Consider the following 20663-nt stretch of genomic DNA (forward strand, 5'->3'; position numbering starts at 1 on the left):
GATGTCTGGTACACACTGCAGCAATATTCAACAATGCACTATTTATCTCTGTCTTAAATTTTCTGTAGAATTATGAGACAAAAAATGTGTAAGTGTGTGCTACAGGCTAAAAAATTTGTATCAGGTATCAATTTATCTGGAATCGATAATTTTTATACATTCAGAATGATTCATCAGTGATGAATCAGGACAGCCCGTTAGGACGAGCCGCCACTGGGTATTGAGCATCATCATCATCATTTACAGCCATTCACCACCCATTGCTCGTTGAAGACCTCTCGGCCGGGCCACACTGTGCAACTTTGTCGGCCGACTAGTTGCGCGACACGAAAAAATGTATGGAAACGTGTGCGACAAACAAGATGACGGGTGTGGCATGTCCCATCTACCTGCATGCATTGGTTTGGTCGCCCTCAACCAAGTCGCTCGCAAGTCACACGGTGCGGCCCGGCCCTAACACGTTTCAATTCAATGTCTCTGTTTTGAGTAACTTTCATCCATCCCTCCCCACACCATTTTCTAATTTCATCCACCCATCTCCCTTGTAGCCCTTTTTGCGTTTTACGTTTTCTTGTTCACCTTTCGTTCGTTCTTTTACTACAATTAATATTCTATAGCTACGTGACTCGTCCATTGCCATTTCAATCTCTACGATCGCTCCACTATATCAACTACCCTTATCATACTTTTCATCCCCGTATACCATTTCCTATCTCTCCTCGTTAAGTCGAGTATTCAGTGTTTCATAATCTATTGAGTGCATTGATCTTGATGTAGCATTCTCCTCGTCAAGGTTCGTTGGAACGAGCGCGTAGAATATGAATTGACCTTCTCTGTTTGATCGTTTTGAATATATTGATCATTTTCGTATAATTAAGAGCTGCCAATATTTGGATGGTAAAATCCAGATCAGCCAACTTTTGCTCAAATTTATCATTTCAATTGTTAAGGAAAATTGGAACCAGTCAACTAAGATGATCATATTTAGTCTATTATATAATTTTGTATTCAAATAACGTATTCGTAAACGCGTTATTGACCACTGGCTGAATCAGTGACGTCAGTACGGTCATTGCATACTACATGGTATTATAAAGTTCTGAGTGGACTTTGGACCCGCAATTCTATATTTGAAATAATGCGCTCGTGAAAGTCATACATTTTAAAATTTGAATTTTTCATATAGGAATAGAATTCATTTGTTTAAATTTGCAGTTGATAGAAAACGAGCGAAAGACTATGCATTACAGCCAAAGCCGAAAGGGAATACCGCGATTATTCTATTACAAATATTGAATTACCACTGTGTATTTCAATAATACCCGAGTGAAATAAAACTTTGACTTTCCCAAAAATTTCAATTGAGAATTATTGTATTGTATACACTCTGAGTAGTTTGTGTGTACATATAATATTTGAATATACAATTGGGGTTGGGTGGGAGTTGTTAGTTTTTATTAATTTGATTAGAACCAATTTATAAGTAACTAGGGCTGTGAAGTTGGAGTTATGTATCTTGGGTGGAGTCAGATTGATCAAAAATATTTTTAGCTTCAAAATAATTTTTAATTATATCTGAATGTAGTTATAAAATATACAAATTTTATTTATCCCTGACAATTCTAGAGATATACTTTATTATATTCGTTTTCGGAGACGCTAATGAAGTTAAGTACATTTTGAATATTGATGCGGCAAGTATGAAGTTAATATCTTATGGCAATTATTTTTCCACCACATGAATATTTTATTTTACATAGATGAATATTTTGAATATTTTATTACCACATGAATATTTTATTACCAGGAAGGCCTAACAGGTAGACCCCAATGCACTTTCCAAGAAAATTAATTAAAAACATTGCAGCATTTTCATTACATAAATCACTATATTGCGAGAGGCTGAAGAACACGAAATTAGCAATTAATTAATTAATCCATAGAAACATCTATGGATTGAGACTTGTACATAAATTCTTACATATTGTACATAAATAAAATTCAGATATTTGTGACGTAGCGTTTGTGAACCGATTCAACAATGAAATCAGATAAATTGGCAAATTCTGATAAGAAACATTCGACTTGGAGTCAAAAATATCCAAGTCTGACCAGTAGTATTAAAGATTAGCACGGGATTGAACCCGGTAACCTCTTGGTGCTTAACATAAACGCAACTACCGAGCCACACTGCTGGATAATATGTTTGATGTATACTAATAATACTTTAAGAAACATTGATTAATTGAGTGAAGCTATATAGAAATATGAAATCGAGTATAGGAATACTAGTGCATTCAGTCACTGTCTCGATTACTTTAAAAGCTTACATGACGATAAATTTTAAATTAATATTTATCACATGTATGTATATATTTATAAATAAAAAGAAAAATGTTTATATTTTCTATTATATTTTAAAATAGTACAATTATACCAAACAAAAAATCCACATATGTATAATGTCATACGCTTACACTTCAACAGTCATCAAATCACATAATACTATTGTTTAAAAAAATTATTATATACATTGAAATTCATTTATAAACCGATAATTTTTTATAATTGATGAGATATTTTCGCAATACGCTTGATATTTCCTTTATTTTCTAATAAGAATAAAATTGTAACTTCAAAATGAGATGTGCATTACGTGCGAGGTGATCAGTCTTTCCGCTATTATTGGCTAGTTTTTAGAGACGCATCTTCATCTTTTCGGGTTGGGAGATTAGACCGAGATCGTCCAAATGAGTGTTCAAAGCTGCCATATATTCTTTAGGATGCTTCGTTAAGTGCTGTACATGAGGCGATCTATCCCAACACTTCCATGTAGTCTGCACAAAACACAAAAAGGTACATTATAAATATGTGTATACAAAGATTTGAGTTCAAAAAGTAAATCATTCGTTACCTTGATTCCCATACTTTCCCAGGAGTCATGGACGCGTCTATTTGACTCTTCAGCTCCAACAGGATCAGTCTTGCTTAACAAAAACAGGGCTGGAGCTCGACACAGGTTTCTATGAAACTGTTGACTGGACCGCATGTAATGAACAGTGGCAACCTCGTGGAAAGCTTTCATATGATAGCTGTACGCAAGTAAATTGAAAATTAGTATAGTAAATTAAATGATACATATAAAAATTAAACATAACGTACAAGATATACTTCCGCAAAGCATTTTGCATGACTTTATTTTTTGGAAATACAGCTAGAGGGACTCCGACTGAGAGTTCACTAATGTCAGCTGCGCTGTCCCAAGTTTGAGCAACTACCCTGTCTAAAATTGGTTGGTACCTGAAACAAAAAAATAAATAATTCAAATAAATCTTGCTTGTTTTGGGTAACCAAGTTTTTTAAACCTTTTTTTTCATTTCTTTTATATATTTTTAGACAACATAAGAGGACTTCCTTATTTCATCTGCTATTAATTTGTCTAAATCAGGGCGCCACAGACAAGAGGCGATGCGAGGCGTCCCCATTTTTACATACCTCTTTTATACTTCTTCATTTTTTTGATTATTAAATTGAAAAAATAATTTGATAAATATTAAAATATTATAAACTAGCTGAACCCCGGCATGCGTTGCAATGCCATAATAATGCAAACAATTCCCGTTCCCGTTCTCGTTCCCATTTATCGGAAAAACGCAAGCAGCGAACACATTTGAAATTATTGCGTTACAATAACTCATTCCCGTTTTTTTTTCACAGTAATCTTTCCGGACATGCACATAACAAACCCTGAAAGTTCCATCGTAATCGTTTAATTCAGTGGTTTAGGAGCCTATTCGAGACACACACACAGACATTAATTTTTATATATATATATAGATTAGGAGGAACGCAGGAAGTTGACTGTCAAATATCAACGACTCACGAATAAAACATGTAAAACAACAAACTGTCGCCGGTAAAATGGTAATTTGGAATTGTATTTTATATAAAATACCGTTGAAAAATATGTATGTATGTAAATATATATCAGGGGTGGATTTGCTTCACGAAATTATCTTAACCAATCATATTCGAAAAAAGAAGTGTCAGTCTATAAAATTCTTCAATTAATTGTTGAAAATTAATTAATGTCTTCATTACCGAATTTATTTATAGCTATCCGTATTTTATTTTATTTTATTCATTTTTATACATAAAACGTGCCTACTATGAATAATTTTTTTTAATTCAATTTTACGTTTTTGTCTTAATATATTTTTCTTCAACATAAATTTTCAAGAACTTACATGAAATTTATTGTTTAAAAATTTAAGAGGGGGCATATACCATATACCCCCAGGTTGGGCCTGTTCTAAATACAACTCATTGATTCAAATAGAGGTTTCATTGAAGCACCCCTCCACTTCATAGAAAATATGAGCATGTTAGGATCGTGTACTGATATTTGTTTATTTTCCGAGGAGTAGGGTTGGGCTTTTGAAATTTATTTATCTAAGTTTGGACCAGTGTGGCATTACAGGAATACCTAATGCGCCATAATGTTCGAAAATATAATAGACAAGAGAAAAAAAATATGCAAACAAATATAAAAAAATACACCATTAAAAATAGTAGATATCAAATAAACAGAATACATAGTATGAAGTGTCTTGCATTTACAACTAGCACCAATATATATGTATAAGAACCAGCTGTAAATACAAAACATCCCTGCGAGGCCCGAATGGAAGATCAAAATTCTACTCATTCATCACATATAATTATAAAAATAAGGATGAGCGCAGGCTACCAGACAGATAGGTTCAAATAATCTACGCTCACTGATGAGCAGAGTTATGCAATGTAGGCACGAAATCTTTCTGCATCCTTACTTACAGTAGCTGAACATTATATCAAAGAACTATGTATGTAATAACAATTAAAGATAACTTACCTCTGTTTATCTTTAGAGGCAATCATGCAAACTTCACCCCATACGTAACCACCAACTGAAAATCCATGGATCGCCAAAGGATTGAACGCAGCATTTGACTCCATGAACCGTAGCAGATCAGCAGCCACTAACTAAAAATAAAATATTGTAATTATATCAGTTTTTTTCGGATCATCATTAAAACAATAAGTACAAATATACAATTAATGCTGACCTGAGAGCCCTTCATCGGCCATAACAGTTGCCATGGAGTACAATTGACGGAAATAACGTCGAATCCCTGCTCCAGGTATATGGAGGCATATTTAAGTACATGTTTTTGTTTAGCGAGTAACCAATTTATCATAATGCACAGCGGTTTTTCGAGTGGTTGGTTTAACCTGTGGTAAAATAAACATTCATATAAAAAAAACGTATTTTATAAATGGAACAATGAAATGGTATTATTGATTTGCTTACCTGAGAGTTTTCGGATCTTTATCAAGTTTCAAACTCTTCTCGCTGCTTATGTATTGGATATTTTTTGTAATATCCTGACTGCAAATGGATCGAGCTTGAATATTAAATATTACGCTAGCAGCAGAAAGCCCATGAAAACCCATTCCCTAGAATCGATTAAAATATTTGTATTTACATATAAATACGTACATATTTTTAGATTTGGATGAAAAAATATGATTGGATATTTATGATGATGAACATTACTTACATTCTGCCTGTAGGTTCCGAAAGTGTTTTTGGTTATGGAATATCCAAACACTGATGGTGAATTGGCGATGAAGGTAAATGCTCGTTTTAAAATCACCATCTTGAATATTTAGAGATTCAGCGGCGATGACATTAAATCTGAAAGTAAATATTTAAATATAATATTAGTAGGATGTTTTCCAAAAATAGTACGTCATCTGGATTTATTCCAGTTTTTGATTGGTTTTTAAGTTTTTAATGAGCCTGATATTAAAGCTACTGTTTGACAGTAGAGAGTTTGTGGGTTCAAATTCTGGCCGGTAAGCTGCTGGCAAGATCTGGATTATTAACATAATTATTGTAAAAGATCCAATAAAATCAGTACATTCTTCCATATCTGCATATAGCCAGCAGTTTGGCTTAATGGTAGCGTATATATTTAGCACCACTGAGGTCGAAGGTTCGAGTCCTCGTCAAACTGCTGGTTAGGTTTGGGGGTTTTGTGACTCCAAATCGATCGTTTCTCTATCAGAGTTTGCCAATTTTATCTGATCATTTTTGAAACGGTTCCTGAAAATTGGTATTAGTTCATTTCCTGTTGTCACAAAATCTGTGTGTATAATTTGTAAAAGTTATGCACAGTAATCTGAAATCTATAGCCCATCTCTATAATTTCGTGTTTATTATATGTATAAAAATTGTAATAATAATTGTACACAAAAATCTAAAAAAAAAATAATCCATAGATGTATCTATGATTATTATTTCTGTACTGATTAATTGTTATATGCTATGTATTCTGATTGTATATGTATTATTGTATTTCTGACCGTTATCGTACACTCGTCGCATTGGAGCGATCTGTAATGACGAGTGTATATTGATTGTAACAATAAAATAAAATAAAATAAAATATTAGCCATCAGCATAACTCAGTCGTTAAGCTTCAGCTTAGCATCGAGAGGCGCCGGGTTCGATCCCAGGGTCGGGCCTCGAGTGAAAATGAATTTTTCAGAGTATGCTGTTGGTCAGACCTGGATTTGTGCTCCAGGTTGATCGTTTCCTATCAGAGTTTGCCAATTTTTTCTGATTTCATTGTTGAAACGGTTCCCGGAAAAAATTGGCTAAAATCCTTCCTATACAATATGTCACCTATAATTTGTGATTGATTAATGTGCAATAAATAAGTTTGTGTACAATTTGATAGATGTCTCATTGATTTGCGAGTTTTTCAGTGTCTCGTAATTCAGTGACTTATATAAAAAAAATGCTGCATTGTAATTGGCCAGGAAGGCGCATTGGGGTTTACCTGTAAGGCTTTCCTGGTATATATGTAAAAAAAAAAAAAAATATATATATATATATATATATATATATATATATATATATATATATATATATATATATATATATATATATATATATATATAGACTCCAATGCGCCTTCCTAGATAATTAATTACAAACATTGCAGTATTTTTATTACATAAATTACTGTATTTCGAGAGGCTGAAGAACACGAAATTAACAATTAATTAATTAATTAATCCATTGAGACATCTATGGATTTAGACTTGTACATAATTTTTTACATATTGTATATATGTAAATCAAATTCAGATATTTGTGACAGTGGTTAGGATGATTTTTGCCAATTTGAGGAACCATTTCAACAGTGAAAATCAGATAAATTGGCAAACTCTGATAAGAAGCGATTAACTTGGAGCCACAGATATCCAAGTTTAACCAATAGTATTAACCGTTTGCCCGCGGCCGTCTTCTATGGAAGCTTTGGGCGACAAGTCTGTAGAGCGACTGTCTTCAATAGAATTTCTGAACTTTGCACGGGATTTTGAGCCTTATATGCGCCTATTTCAACTGTTTTAAGGTTCAAAATTGGTTGAATATATTACTGAGAGTTGAATGCCATCTATTCAATTTGCTTAAAATGACTTGGAACCACAGATATCCAAGTTTAACCAGTAGTATTAAAGATTAGCACAGGATCGAACCCAGTCATCTCTCGTTTATGTACAATGTTTAACCATAGATGTCGTGTAAAATAAAAATGACTTCTTCAATTGACGCGAGATATTATCAACTTGCACGTCATAAATATGTATACATAAATATGCTGATTCGGAATCATAGTGGCAGTGACAATAATGGTCTTAATATATCATTACCATTATCTTTTACTAGGGTGACCATAATTCCTCAGTGCTAAACTGGGATGGGACTAGACAGAAATCGTAGGATTTTCCAATCCAACAATAATAGTTCTTTGTTCAAGAAAACTGAGATGGATAATTTTAGCCAGGGAACAAAAAAAATTGACCATTTTTTTAATAAATAAAAATAACTATGTATTAAGGGGTCAACGGACTATTTCGCACGAAAATTATTAGAATATACTGTATATCTGGCACTCGAATTCTAGTTAGTGTGAAAGACTCTCGGTGGGTGGTATTTCGAGTGCCAGATATTCCGTGATTGAGATTTTAGTGGCGTGTGCGAGATCGCCATGTGCGAAATAATCACCAAACCTAATAAAGGACACATAGAGACATTATTATTTGAACATGCAATGTAAAATTACACAATCATGAACAGTTTATCAAAAAATTACCGAATAACTTTAAAACCGAACAGAAAAGACGTATTGCGAAACAAATCTAGCTTAGTATGTATATATGTACTAGTGTTGTACCCGATGAAATATCGGTAAACAGACTACTAGTCATATGTGAACCAGTCACAGGACAACCGGTCACTCTAGATCGGTCACACGTTATCACCCGCCACACTAAAAAAAATTAAAAATTGGTCGAATTTTTGGGTGTGACCAGTTTTTTCGTGACCAATTTTCGGGTGTGACCAGTTAGTATGAAGGGTGATCACGTGTGACCGATCTAGAGCGACCGGTTGTCCTGTGACCGGTTCACATTTGACTAGTAATCACCGAACCGAAATATCATCACATGGGTGTTGGCATATTAACACTTTACGGTATATGCTCACGCGTATATGCGTGAATAAAAACTTTGAGTAAAAGTCCGCTCACGCGTATATGCGTGAATAAAAACTTTGCGTAAACTTCCGGTCACGCGTATATACGTGAATAAAATTAGCTTGCGCTTTGTGTACATACACGCACACAAAAGCAAATTTCCATACATATATGTATGCATACATATCTATATGTGTGTATGTATATCTATATGTATTTATTTTAACGCTGAGATGATCTCATCATCGGTTAAAGGTCATCTGAAAATCTTGATTTACTTTTTTTATATATAAAATTTTTGAATTGAGAAAAAAAATTTAAAATATTCTCATCATCTAAACGATATAATTAATTGCAAAATTTAAAATGCAATAATTTTTTGTACCAGGGTAACCATCCTTTTTTTATAGAAAAAAATTTTTGAAGTGGGAAAAAAAATCTAAAAATATAGCATCGTCTTTTAGCTATAAATAATTGTAAAAATTAAAATAAAATAATTTTTTGGACTGGGGTGACCAAACTTTTTTTATACAACAAAATCAGATGAAGTCAGAAAAAAAAAGAAAAATTATTAAAATCATTTTTGGGCTATAAATGATTGCAAAATTTTAAAAATAAAAATATTTTGACTAGGGTAACCAGCCTTTTTTTATTCAAAAAAGTTGAAAATAAATTTTTAAATTTTTCCTATAGTTTTTATACTATAAATGATGACAAAATTTAAAATAAAATAGTTTTTTCGAGTAGGGTAACCAAACTTTTTATATAACATTTTTTTAAAGCTAGAAAACATCTAAAAATATTACCATCATCTCTGTGATATAAATTATTGCAAAATTAAAAATATGATAATCTTTTGACTAGGGTAACCAGGCTTTTTATACAAAAATTTTTTTCGAGTTGGAAATAAAATTTTAAAGTCTTAATGCTATAAATGTTGCAAGCTTAAAATATTATTTTTGAGACAGGGCTTACCAATCTTTTCATAAAACAATTTTTAATGTGAAAAAACAATCAATATAACATGTAAGTAATGTTTAATGACAATTTATGATTATTTTAATTTAAAAAATAAATAAACTTAATTTAAATTTTAAAATTTGTTTACGTTGTAAAAAATTATTTTTTAAAAAATTTGAATATTTAATAATTTTAAAATAAAATTAGATTAAATCAAGATACAGTTAATAATGTATGTATGTTTAACTTTAAGCGAGAAAAAAGTCCAAAAATATTTCCATCGTTTAAATGCTTTCAATTATTCTAAAATTTAAAATAAAAAAATAAAATACTATAATTTTTTGACAACAGTAACCAGCCTTTTTTATACAACTTTAAATATTATTTAAATATTCCCACCGTTCTTATACAAAATTTAAAATAAAATAGATTTTCAAAATAAATTAGATTATTTTGTCAATTAAAAAAATTCGTTGTATAAAAAAGGCTGGTTACCCTAATAAAATTTATAGTATATTAAATTTTAATCATAAAGATGATGGGAATATTTTGAGATGTCTTCTGACTTAAAAAAATTTTTTTGTAAAACAAGGTTGGTTGCCCTAGTCAAAAAATCTATTTTATTTTAAATTTTGCATAGGGACGATGGGAATATTTTTTGATTTTAATCTCACTACAAATATTTTGCTGTATAAAAAAGCCTGGTTACCCTAATCAAAATTTAAAGTATTTTAAATTTTAATCATAAAGAAGATGGGAATATTTGTAGATGTTTTCTCGCTTAAAAAGGATGGTTACCTTAGTTCAAAAAATATATTTTTTTTAAATTTTGTCATCATTCATAGGCCATAGCATAAAAACAATGAGAATATTTTTAGATTTTATTTACAACTTGAAAATATTGTTGCGTAGGGGTGGGTGGAGGATCCAAGTAAAAGGCCAAAGTCGTTTCACAGCATTTATTGGTGATTAAGGAGATACACGCACTGGCAGTGCTCCGTCCAGAATGTCATGATATCGCCTAAGTACCGCCTTATAACGGATAGGTCTCTCAGGGCATCTTCAACGTCCGATTTGCTTGCCTATTGTTATGGTCACGTACTAGATGTCCCACGCTACCGCTGTGGGTTCTGAGAACTCTACCGGAATGCGATCCCGAGTTACCGCTACTCCTGCATTCGGGGGAGATAATCATCGAAACCAATTATAACGGTCACGCAGTCTCTGGTATGCTACTCGGCCTAATCCGATTGCACTTACTCGGCTTAATCCGAGTGTACGTAACAATATTTTTTGTATAAAAAAAGGCTGGTTACCCTAGTCAATATTTAATCATATTTTAAATATTGCAACTTCTTCAGTGGGATTCATCATTGGTGAGTATTAATGTAAGTAATTAAAAATATGGTTTGTACGTTCAACCAGCTCACTCACTTCTGGGGTATGCTGGTATCACTTCTGGGGTATGGTGGATGCTGGTGTTGTCTAACACTAACCATACTTTTTCAAGATTAATACTTAATCTTTAAGAAACACCGAGCTTAACATTATTATTTTGACATCTTGGTCTTTTGCCTTAAAGTTAAGTTGCCTTAAGTTGCCTTTTTTAAAACCAAAATATCGCTTTACAAAAATGCAAGTTAAAGAAACACTGGATCTTTAAAAAAATTTAAAACACAGATGATACTATTCTCAAGGATTCACTAGTTGATTTTGGATACTAAAAAAATATACTTATACTTTACAGTTAATTTAAATTAAACCCAAATATCCTATTTAAACATTATCCTAAGCCATTATTATTCCGAAGTTATCACAAATTGTCTCATTTTCAAATGTGTGAAAAATGATTTTATTCGTCACATTTTTGGAATTTTGATTTACCATGGTCTGTCTATTACTGTCCACTACTACAAAATTCAGTTTTATGCTATTTTTATATTCAAAGGCTATTCGGATGACATTTACGTAATTTATTATTTTTTAACATTAATTCGCGTACTCCAGTTTAAAATCCCTGGTTTTAATTTTTAGATGTTTGCAGAGTGATATAACGAACACTGTTTCAAAATATCACTACAATACGATTATTATTCTAGAAGTAATCAAATGCACAAAAAAGGCTTTTTTTCTATTGAAACTGAAATCGGCCCGGATTCTGGTGAAAATAGTCGCGCACATTTCCGGACATGGGTGAAAAAAATCCACGCGTCAAAGCGGGCGGTAAGGTGTTAAGTTATTAAATAAAATAAAAAAATGTGCCGGTCCTGTGTTCGATCAGTACGCGGTCGAATTATTTTCAAATATATTTAATTGTTTAATATGGAAAAAAAGGTAAAAACTATTTACCTACCTACATACGTATAAACAATATAAAACACCAATAGAAAAAATAATTAATCACTTAAATAAATAATCAATAGATGGCGCTAAATGCTCAGACTTGGCGCCGTTTATTACCCTAGAGGAAACATTGGTAGCAAACAGTATATATAGAAGTTTTTTCTTTCGTTATTACTAGTCACCGGACCCAGAAGGTGTCGCGTATTGTTCAAAGGTTGTAAATGCATTGTTAAAGGTTTGCCGAACCTTTTTTACAAAGGATTTACAACAATGGAACAATGGATGGCACTGTGACTATCCTACCTCTAGTTATTACATATATTCGTATATTATATTGTACGTTTTGTTGGCATTGTTTTAGCTGTGACGTGTATATGTACATATGTATGTCGAATCGAAACGACTATTATAGTACGGGGAGGGTTAACTTACACAGACAGACAGAACAGCGATATTATATATGTATATGAAATATACAAAATAATGGACATACAAATATACAAAAATAACTATATATATATATAAAATAAAGAATATACAAAAACAATGGACGCAGAGTCAGTTTATTTAATTATATTACAAATCATCATTTAACACGTGTCCTGTTATTGCAATTGCAACGGCGAAGATGCACTTCGAATGACGACTCATATCCAAACATTACTACAAAGGTCGTTAGCATACAATCACTTATTATCACCGAGTTTGAATATATTAGATACGTACAAATTTCCATCATTTATTTGTATTGTACTTAATGATGATAACAATATACGACTTTGATCATTGGAAAATTGTACTTTTAAGATTATAAATTTGATTGTCTCACTTATATGTGATAAATATTAAGACTATCTACCGAATCAAGTGTGGCCTTGTATCCGAGTTAAATGATTTGAAGATGCCTGGCGGTATATATTAGAAAAATGACGATGTAGAAAATCAAATGATTTTCGTATACACGTGTCTCTTGACTCTTGAGGGCGGCAAGTAAGTAATTATAATACAAAGTTGCATTATAAATGTGCCAAATGCATTTCCTCAAGGTTACATGGAAAATGATGCACCCACTCTGCATAAAGTGAATATTTGTTTGCTCTGTTTAACAAAACGCACATAAAATTATATACTTTTGATACAGAATCTTCCTGGGAGAGGTTGCTTTTCTGGTTTTGATTTCAATTTCTAATACTTCTGCAAGCCGTTGCGTGTCGTCGGCAACTTTCTTTGCGAATATCCGCCTCAATGTAATGACATTCAATTGATTTTCAATTGCCAATATAAACTCAAAGCAATTTATGCACTGTAGCTTCTGCTCCATCACTTATGGTGTGATTATGTGTGACGAAAATGTGATAAAATTATCAATATTTTGAATACGAAATCACTAACAGTTTTGATTTACAGTTAACCGGTTTACCAATATTATGCAATTAAAATGTAAATATTTACAAGATAAGGTGTTTTTACGATACAATGTATGCTCTGTATTCATTAGTGATTGGAAAATCTTTATTATTATGACCTTGTGAATCTCTATTTAAAGGATGAATTAAAAACATAGCAATTTATTCTATTATATATATGTAAATGCATTAAACAAAATATGTAGATTATAGCAGCGGTTTCCAAACTTTATGCTACTACGCCTCCCTAAAAAAAATTTTTTTTTCCGCGCCTCCCTACCTTTTATTTTTTAATATATATAATAATATAGACACGTTTTAAATAATAAACCTTTATTAAAAAAAAATACTGAACACTACAATAGACAGAATAATAAAATGGTTTTGCTATAACATAAATATATACGAACACGTATATTTATTATTATATTAAATTACTAATTAAACTACATACATCTAACACATCAAAATTTAATGCGAATGATGTTGTTGTTTATTGGCACAAAGTTTATCAAATCTTGGGGGCAATATGGAGAGTGCCACTCGTAACTCCTTTTCAACTATTGACCTGGCTCGATATTTGGTTTTCATTGCAGCTAGTGCCAAAAAGCCCGTTTCGCATAAATAAGACGTTACAAACGGTAGAAACACTTGCATTGCTATGCAATACAAAGATTCATACTCTCCACTAAGATTCATCCAAAATTTAATTATGGTTTCATTTTGAAACTTTTGTTTTAGTGAGCTATCGCATGATAATTCTATCATTTTTTTTTCGATGGTTGTCAGTTCGAATTGGTCTTCTTCATTGTAGTTAAATGGATTCTGTATACACAAAAACTTTGAGGAATCAAGGTCTTTGAAATAATTGGAAAAATGCAGCACTAAACCATCCAAGTGGTCAATAAAAAGATTTTTACTTGCTTCAATATTGGCTGTGGCCCAGAAATCTTTGGAAAGTGAAAACATATCCAACTCATTATTTTGTAAATTTGATTTCCATAACTTCAACTTTTTAATGAAAGCTTTTACTTTGTCTTTTTGAACAAGTGGATGTATTTGTGATCCCTACATTGATTTATTTAAACCCCTCAATTTTCCAAAAATTTCAACCAAATAGGCAAGTTAAACAATTAAATTATCGAGAGGTTTTCTTCGAGAAAGGTTGCTAATTAAACGTGTATATAAAAATGAAAGAAAAATAAAAATAAACATTCATGCATTGAATTTTTACTGTTAAGCTACGATATGAAGTTTTATTTATTTGTAGATATTATGGTATGAAATTTTTTTTTATTATTAAAAAGTTTTGGCGCCTCCCCTGGCAATAACTTCCAAAACTGGGAGGCGCGCCTCCCAGTTTGGAAACCGCTGGATTATAGTATAAAGTTTTATATTATTTCTTGTATAAAAACAAGATGAAGTTAAAAAAGATGAGTTTGTGAGGTTTTGTATTAGATTTTCAATCTAATATAATATACAGTTTAATTCACGAGTCGCATTATGTCCTCATTTTAGAGATTAAATGTTGCCATAGTGATGTGTAATATCAGGAAAATTTGTTATGAAATAGTAAATAAATCGATTGATTAATTTATTTATCTATCTAAATATTTCTACATGAAATACTAGATATTTTCATTCCTTATAAAACAATATGTTAGGTTTAAAACGGAAAATTTTACCCGTCGCCATTTTATCAATAAGTAAAAATTATTTTCAAATAAATATTAAATCAGACAAAAATGATAGAAAGCGACAGGGCTGTCGAGTTAGAGTCTTTGACAATCACTGTCAGGCTTATATCAATACAAGGACAAAATATCACCGAAAACAATCCAGGGGGTGATTGATTTTGGGATGGTGTGCCTTGAATATGTGCTAGGCGTGCAGCATTTTTTTCGCATGTTTAAAAGTATCTAAAAATAACCATATGCCGCGTTCTTAAATCGAATTTATTTTTTTTCTTAATAAAGTATATGTATAAAATTTGCTAACTAAGAGTGACTCACCAATACCAAATGTATGCTAATCTAAGACATAATGTTTATATTTTTGTCATTTCATGTTTAGGTCAAATTAAGAGGTCAGATATTTGACAAACCAGTTAATCAAAGTGCGCACATTATATTAAAATCATGCAGGGGGGGGGGGGGTTCACAAAGGGGCATTTGCCTCCCCCCAGATTTGGCCAGGTCAGCAACGTGCATTTTATTTGATGAAGTACTGTGAATCTTAATGAAATCGAATATTCTTTACTGAAAGTTTGAGGCAGCAGAAATTTGCAACAAATTTAAACATGTTGATCAGAAGTTTTTTTTTCTTCTTCTTCTTTAAAAAAACCAACCAAAACTGTCAAATTTTTGCCTCCCTTTTTCTGGTAAAAGCTGAAGTGACGTTCTTGATGTATTCATAAATACAAAAAAATACAAGATATTGATTTTTTAAAAAAATTAAAAGTGAATGATTTATATATGCGGCAATACTCCAGAAATAATCGAATATTAAGAGAGCTGGACCCCACCGTCTTGTCCATACAAACGTATTAAACTTCTCCCTTCCTCAATTATGGCACTAGAGAAATTATTTTTTAATATGCTATGGATATCCACTATAGGTTTGGTTTTTTTTTTTTTGATTAACACGTTCAACCTGGCGAGTACAACCGGTGGCCACGCGGATAGTGTTATAGCAGACTATAATTTTACGGTTCCACTTCATTGAGCACCCCAACACTAAAATTCCTATAAAATTCTAAAGATTTAGAGACAACTCATTATATAAAGTGATTTAATGCCGTTACGTGTAATTGGGTGCCGATACGCGTGACAGTGCCCCCACATGGGCAAATGTATGAAATCATGCGCCGGGCTGAATGTGTTAATCAAAAATCAAAAAATCAATTAATCAAAAAAATAGAACCATGGCTATGGTGGATATCCATAGCATATTAAAAAATAATTTCTTTAGTGCTATAATTGAGGAAGGGAGAAGTCTAATACGTTTGTATGGACAAGGCGCTGGGGTACAGCTTTCTTAATCCAACAGGAAAAGAATGAATTTTGCATATTTAAATTTTAAAAATCTGAGTCGGACTTGGAGTTGGAGTCGGAGTCGTGTTTTTAAACGATTCCACAGTCCCGAAAAGCGATAAAATGAAAATTACAAATCATGCCCGTAAATTTTGTAACTTTGAACCTGGAATACAATTGTCAACAATGGCTGCTTCCGGTGCATAACCTCTGTCTGATAAACAAAGAAGATATCGATCGATTGGATTTCGACACAAAAAGTAAATAAAACAAAATGAGCTCGGCCATTATATCGCCGTTAAGCCGTATCAATTTTCGATACACAAACATTCAAGTCATAAAATAACAATAATGCATTACATGTAATTAGTCAATTGTGATGTTTATGTAATTATATTATGCTTGTGTACAAGCAGCTGTCAAAAAAAACAAAATGGCGGTTTGGTGTAAACAATGAAAATTCGGGATATTTACGGATGTAGAATGTGGGTTTGATGGATGTGATGTTGCAGAGCAAGCGTTACGTCGCGAAGACTACGTCGAACGACGCAAACCCAACGACGAGCAACGCTTCACTGGTTCGTGGTAACTGTTACTGCTACACGGAGAATACTACTCCGAGCCAATTGAGAATATTATTGTTAGCCATCTTGACAGAGGTCGAAAACCCTATATTTAAGGGCCATTTTGTGTCATATCAAACAATCAACATTGAACTATTTACAGTTTTTCTCATAAATATTTAAATATATCACACTCCGATTTCGCATTATTATCATTTTTTACTTAATAATATATGTATGTGAATATTCAATTATTTACGGACGTAGGGCTCATGTTTTCGACGAGGGAGATTCACCTCAGATTATTCTTGACATTAGAGAAGAGACGAACAAGTGCTAAAATCTGAAATCTTAATAAAAGTAGTGGAGAATGCTTTCGAATGAGCGAAACAAGTTGAAGTTGAAATAAAAATAGAGGCAATTTGATGTCTATTATTTTTAACAAACTAGTGTTGTACCCGATGGAATATCGGTAATTGGATTATTAGTCACATTGCGGTGGTCACAAAGACAATTTTTGCCATTAAAATCGCGAATACGCAATATTTGGCACTCAAGTTCTCATTAGTATGATAGTTATCGTTATTACGATGGACTTTTCGGCTGCCAGATGTTCCGTTATAGAGATTTTAGTGACTTTGTGACCAGTAATCACCGAATCGGAATATCATCACTAGTCACCGGAGCCTGAGGGGGCCGTGTATTGTTCAAAGGTTGTAAATGCATTGTTAAAGGTTTGCCGAACAATGGATAGCACTGTCACTATCCTACCTCTAATCATCACATGGGTTATTGCATATTAATTTAAAAAAAAATTAAAAGATCGGTTCCGTGTTCAATCTGCACGCGGTCGTATTTTTACAAGCCTGATATCATTTTTGCGAATATTCATTGAATAGTTTGTCTGAAAATCCTCTAAATGCAATATTTTCTGAGGCCATCGTTAAAATAATTGAAATTATTCTCTTGAGCAACTCATCCCAATGCTTGTCCTCACTCAAATATAAATTATTTGCTATACAATCGACAGTTTGATTTGTGGAAAGCCTCTTTTTAAATCACTCTCACTTCTCATAGCAATCAAAATGATGAGTGCTTCCCTCGTGTCCCTTTAATAAAGCCGTCATCTGTCTCCAATCATTAGAACCAGCTTTTGCCTAAGCAAATTCGCCTTTACTAAATATTTTGCAACGAAAACAGAACACTCGATCTAATTCGGATAAATACACAAGCCATGTTCTATCCACTAATTCACCATTTGCTGGTCTTCGTTGGAAATGTATTTTGTTTAAAGACCGCCAGCCCTGAATATTATATATATGACAATGTAAACAATGTATGTGTTCAACTGAGAGCCGACAGGAAAAGATATGCCCTTCAGGGCGGAAACACTCTGAGTGGTACGGAACGTCATGTGCTTGGCTCCCCATTGTGACGGTGGGTGTTCCGCAAATTGAATTCGCGTGTAGTTGTACATGCAGAGTGCATATATTTCTTCTACATTTCTTCAAATATGGGATTCACCGTTATCAATCACTGTCAAGCATGGATAAAATATCACCGAAAATACTCAAGGGGGCTAGTTTTGGGACGGTGTACCATGTATATGGGTTAGGGGTGCTGTGTTTTTTCGCATATTTAAAAGTATCGTAAAAAAGTACGTTAAAAGTATTAAAAAATACATACCATTCAGTGTGTTTTCGCCCTTAAAAGTTTAGGCTTGGGATTGATTGGAAATGTAGGAAGACATGCAGTCAAAAAGCTCACCGTGAATTCCAAGTTCGGGAATAAGAAAATTAGTTGCCGAAAATGGATAGCTTAGAAATTGGCCGATAATTCTTAATATTATGCTTATCACCAGAATTCAAGATAGGAACAACGAGAGCAGTTTTCCAATTGAAAATTTGATACTTAGTATTGAACAGGACGAGACGAAAAGAGAGACTGAAAGTTTTCAAGTTAATTCAAGAATATATAGTGTTTTTACCTCCAATCCCCCATCTAGGATATTGTTCTTTCGATGACAAATCAATACTCAACATCCTTGAAGAAATACACCTGGCAGTCACAAAGATAATAGAACATAAAAGACCTAGCTCTATGCGGACCGAAGCTATACCTGCTATCCCGTTATTTCCCTTTCATTTCTTTCAGCCGCCTTTATATTTCGGCCGTCTGTGTGCGTTGCACACATTTGTACATAAAATTCGCCATAACTTAAATTTTATAACATATGATACGGGCCCTATCGGGAGCTGGGGCTTCTAGTCAGGCCTTATTCAACTATTCATACATAATATATTAAATTTCGTTTTAATTAAAACGCAATGATTTACACCGAATCACCACTTTGATATAGTATATCAGAAATATTAAAAAAATATTTCATTCGTCACATTGGATGGTTAAATTACGTTCGTATTGTATTTATGTATCTGATAATATTCTTACACACTGTATACGAAAAAATCCAAAAGATTTACATAGATAAAAGAATCTTTCAGTCAGTTGTATATGAAAAATTTGACGATCTTGAAAGCTGTGAGTATAAAAGGTTGCATATCGCTGATGTAGAAAGAGTAGAACATATCGCCCATTTCCACCTTTCACATAACGTTCAACGTCTTTTTGCAGGCATACGTAGGGCTTCCGTGTCAGCATCTAACAGGTTTCTAATGTGTGTGCGGAATTATTTGCATGTGCTATTTATAAATAAACTAGCTGTATTACCCGGCTTCGCTCAGTGTTTATAATATAAACCGCTTAAACATGACTAAGCTAATTTAATTAAAAAAAAAAAAAAATTAAAAAAAAATTTAAAAATTAAAAAAAAAAATAAAAAAAAAATAAAAAAAAAATCAAAAAAAAAAATTAAAAAAAAAATAAAAAAAAAATAAAAAAAAAATTAAAAAAAATTTTTTTAAAAAATCAAAAAAAAAAAAAATCAAAATTTTTTTTTGCCTTCTAGGGCTTCGCCCTCGGCGCCCCCCTGAGCCTTTGCCTTCTAGGGCTTCGCCCCTCCACGCCCCATGAGCAATTGCCGTTTAGGGCTTCGCCCCCCTTAGTTAATGCCTTTTAGGGCTTCGCCCCTCCGCACCCCCATGATTAAATGCCGTCTAGGGCTTCGCCCCCCTTAGTTAATGCCTTTTAGGGCTTCGCCCCCCACGCCCCCAAGATTAATTGCCGTTTAGGGCTTCGCCCCCCTTAGTTAATGCCTTTTAGGGCTTCGCCCCTCCGCGCCCCCATGATTAAATGCCGTCTAAGGCTTCGCTCCCATGATCAGTTGCCTTTTAGGGCTTCGCCCCCCACGCCCCCAAGATTAATTGCCGTTTAGGGCTTCGCCCCCCTTAGTTAATGCCTTTTAGGGCTTCGCCCCTCCGCGCCCCCATGATTAAATGCCGTCTAAGGCTTCGCCCCCATGATCAGTTGCCTTTTAGGGCTTCGCCCCCCGCGCCCCCAAGATTAATTGCCGTTTAGGGCTTCGCCCCCCTTAGTTAATGCCTTTTAGGGCTTCGCCCCTCCGCGCCCCCATGATTAAATGCCGTCTAAGGCTTCGCCCCCATGATCAGTTGCCTTTTAGGGCTTCGCCCCTCCGCGCCCCCATGATTAATTGCCGTCTAGGGCTTCGCCCCCCTTAGTTAATGCCTTTTAGGGCTTCGCCCCTCCGCGCCCCCATGATTAAATGCCGTCTAAGGCTTCGCCCCCATGATCAGTTGCCTTTTAGGGCTTCGCCCCTCCGCGCCCCCATGATTAATTGCCGTCTAGGGC

The 20663-nt window shown here is 33.4% G+C and overlaps 1 protein-coding gene across 1 annotated transcript; it reads right to left on the minus strand.

Moving 5' to 3' along the window:
- Positions 1-2419: 2419 nt before the first annotated feature.
- Positions 2420-16938, minus strand: LOC143919924 (uncharacterized). The gene is made up of 8 exons (XM_077442519.1): positions 16807-16938; positions 5604-5740; positions 5354-5499; positions 5109-5274; positions 4895-5025; positions 3163-3300; positions 2915-3092; positions 2420-2837 (listed from the first exon to the last, which is right to left on the minus strand). The coding sequence occupies exons 2-8, from the start codon at positions 5700-5702 to the stop codon at positions 2697-2699; spliced, it is 999 nt and encodes a 332-aa protein (XP_077298645.1). The 5' UTR covers positions 5703-5740; positions 16807-16938; the 3' UTR covers positions 2420-2696.
- Positions 16939-20663: the final 3725 nt, after the last annotated feature.

This window comes from Arctopsyche grandis, chromosome 12, assembly GCF_051622035.1.
Source record: "Arctopsyche grandis isolate Sample6627 chromosome 12, ASM5162203v2, whole genome shotgun sequence".
NCBI classification, from domain to species: domain Eukaryota; kingdom Metazoa; phylum Arthropoda; class Insecta; order Trichoptera; family Hydropsychidae; genus Arctopsyche; species Arctopsyche grandis.

Bases quoted from the DNA above. Each gene is read 5' to 3' on its own strand.
- LOC143919924 (XM_077442519.1), bottom strand. From the start codon at position 5,702: ATGGTGATTTTAAAACGAGCATTTACCTTCATCGCCAATTCACCATCA. The intron at 5,500-5,603 runs GTAAGTAATGTT...AATCGATTCTAG, and splicing joins TCGGAACCTACAGGCAGAAT to GGAATGGGTTTTCATGGGCT. The intron at 3,301-4,894 runs GTAAGTTATCTT...TTTTTGTTTCAG, and splicing joins GCCTCTAAAGATAAACAGAG to GTACCAACCAATTTTAGACA.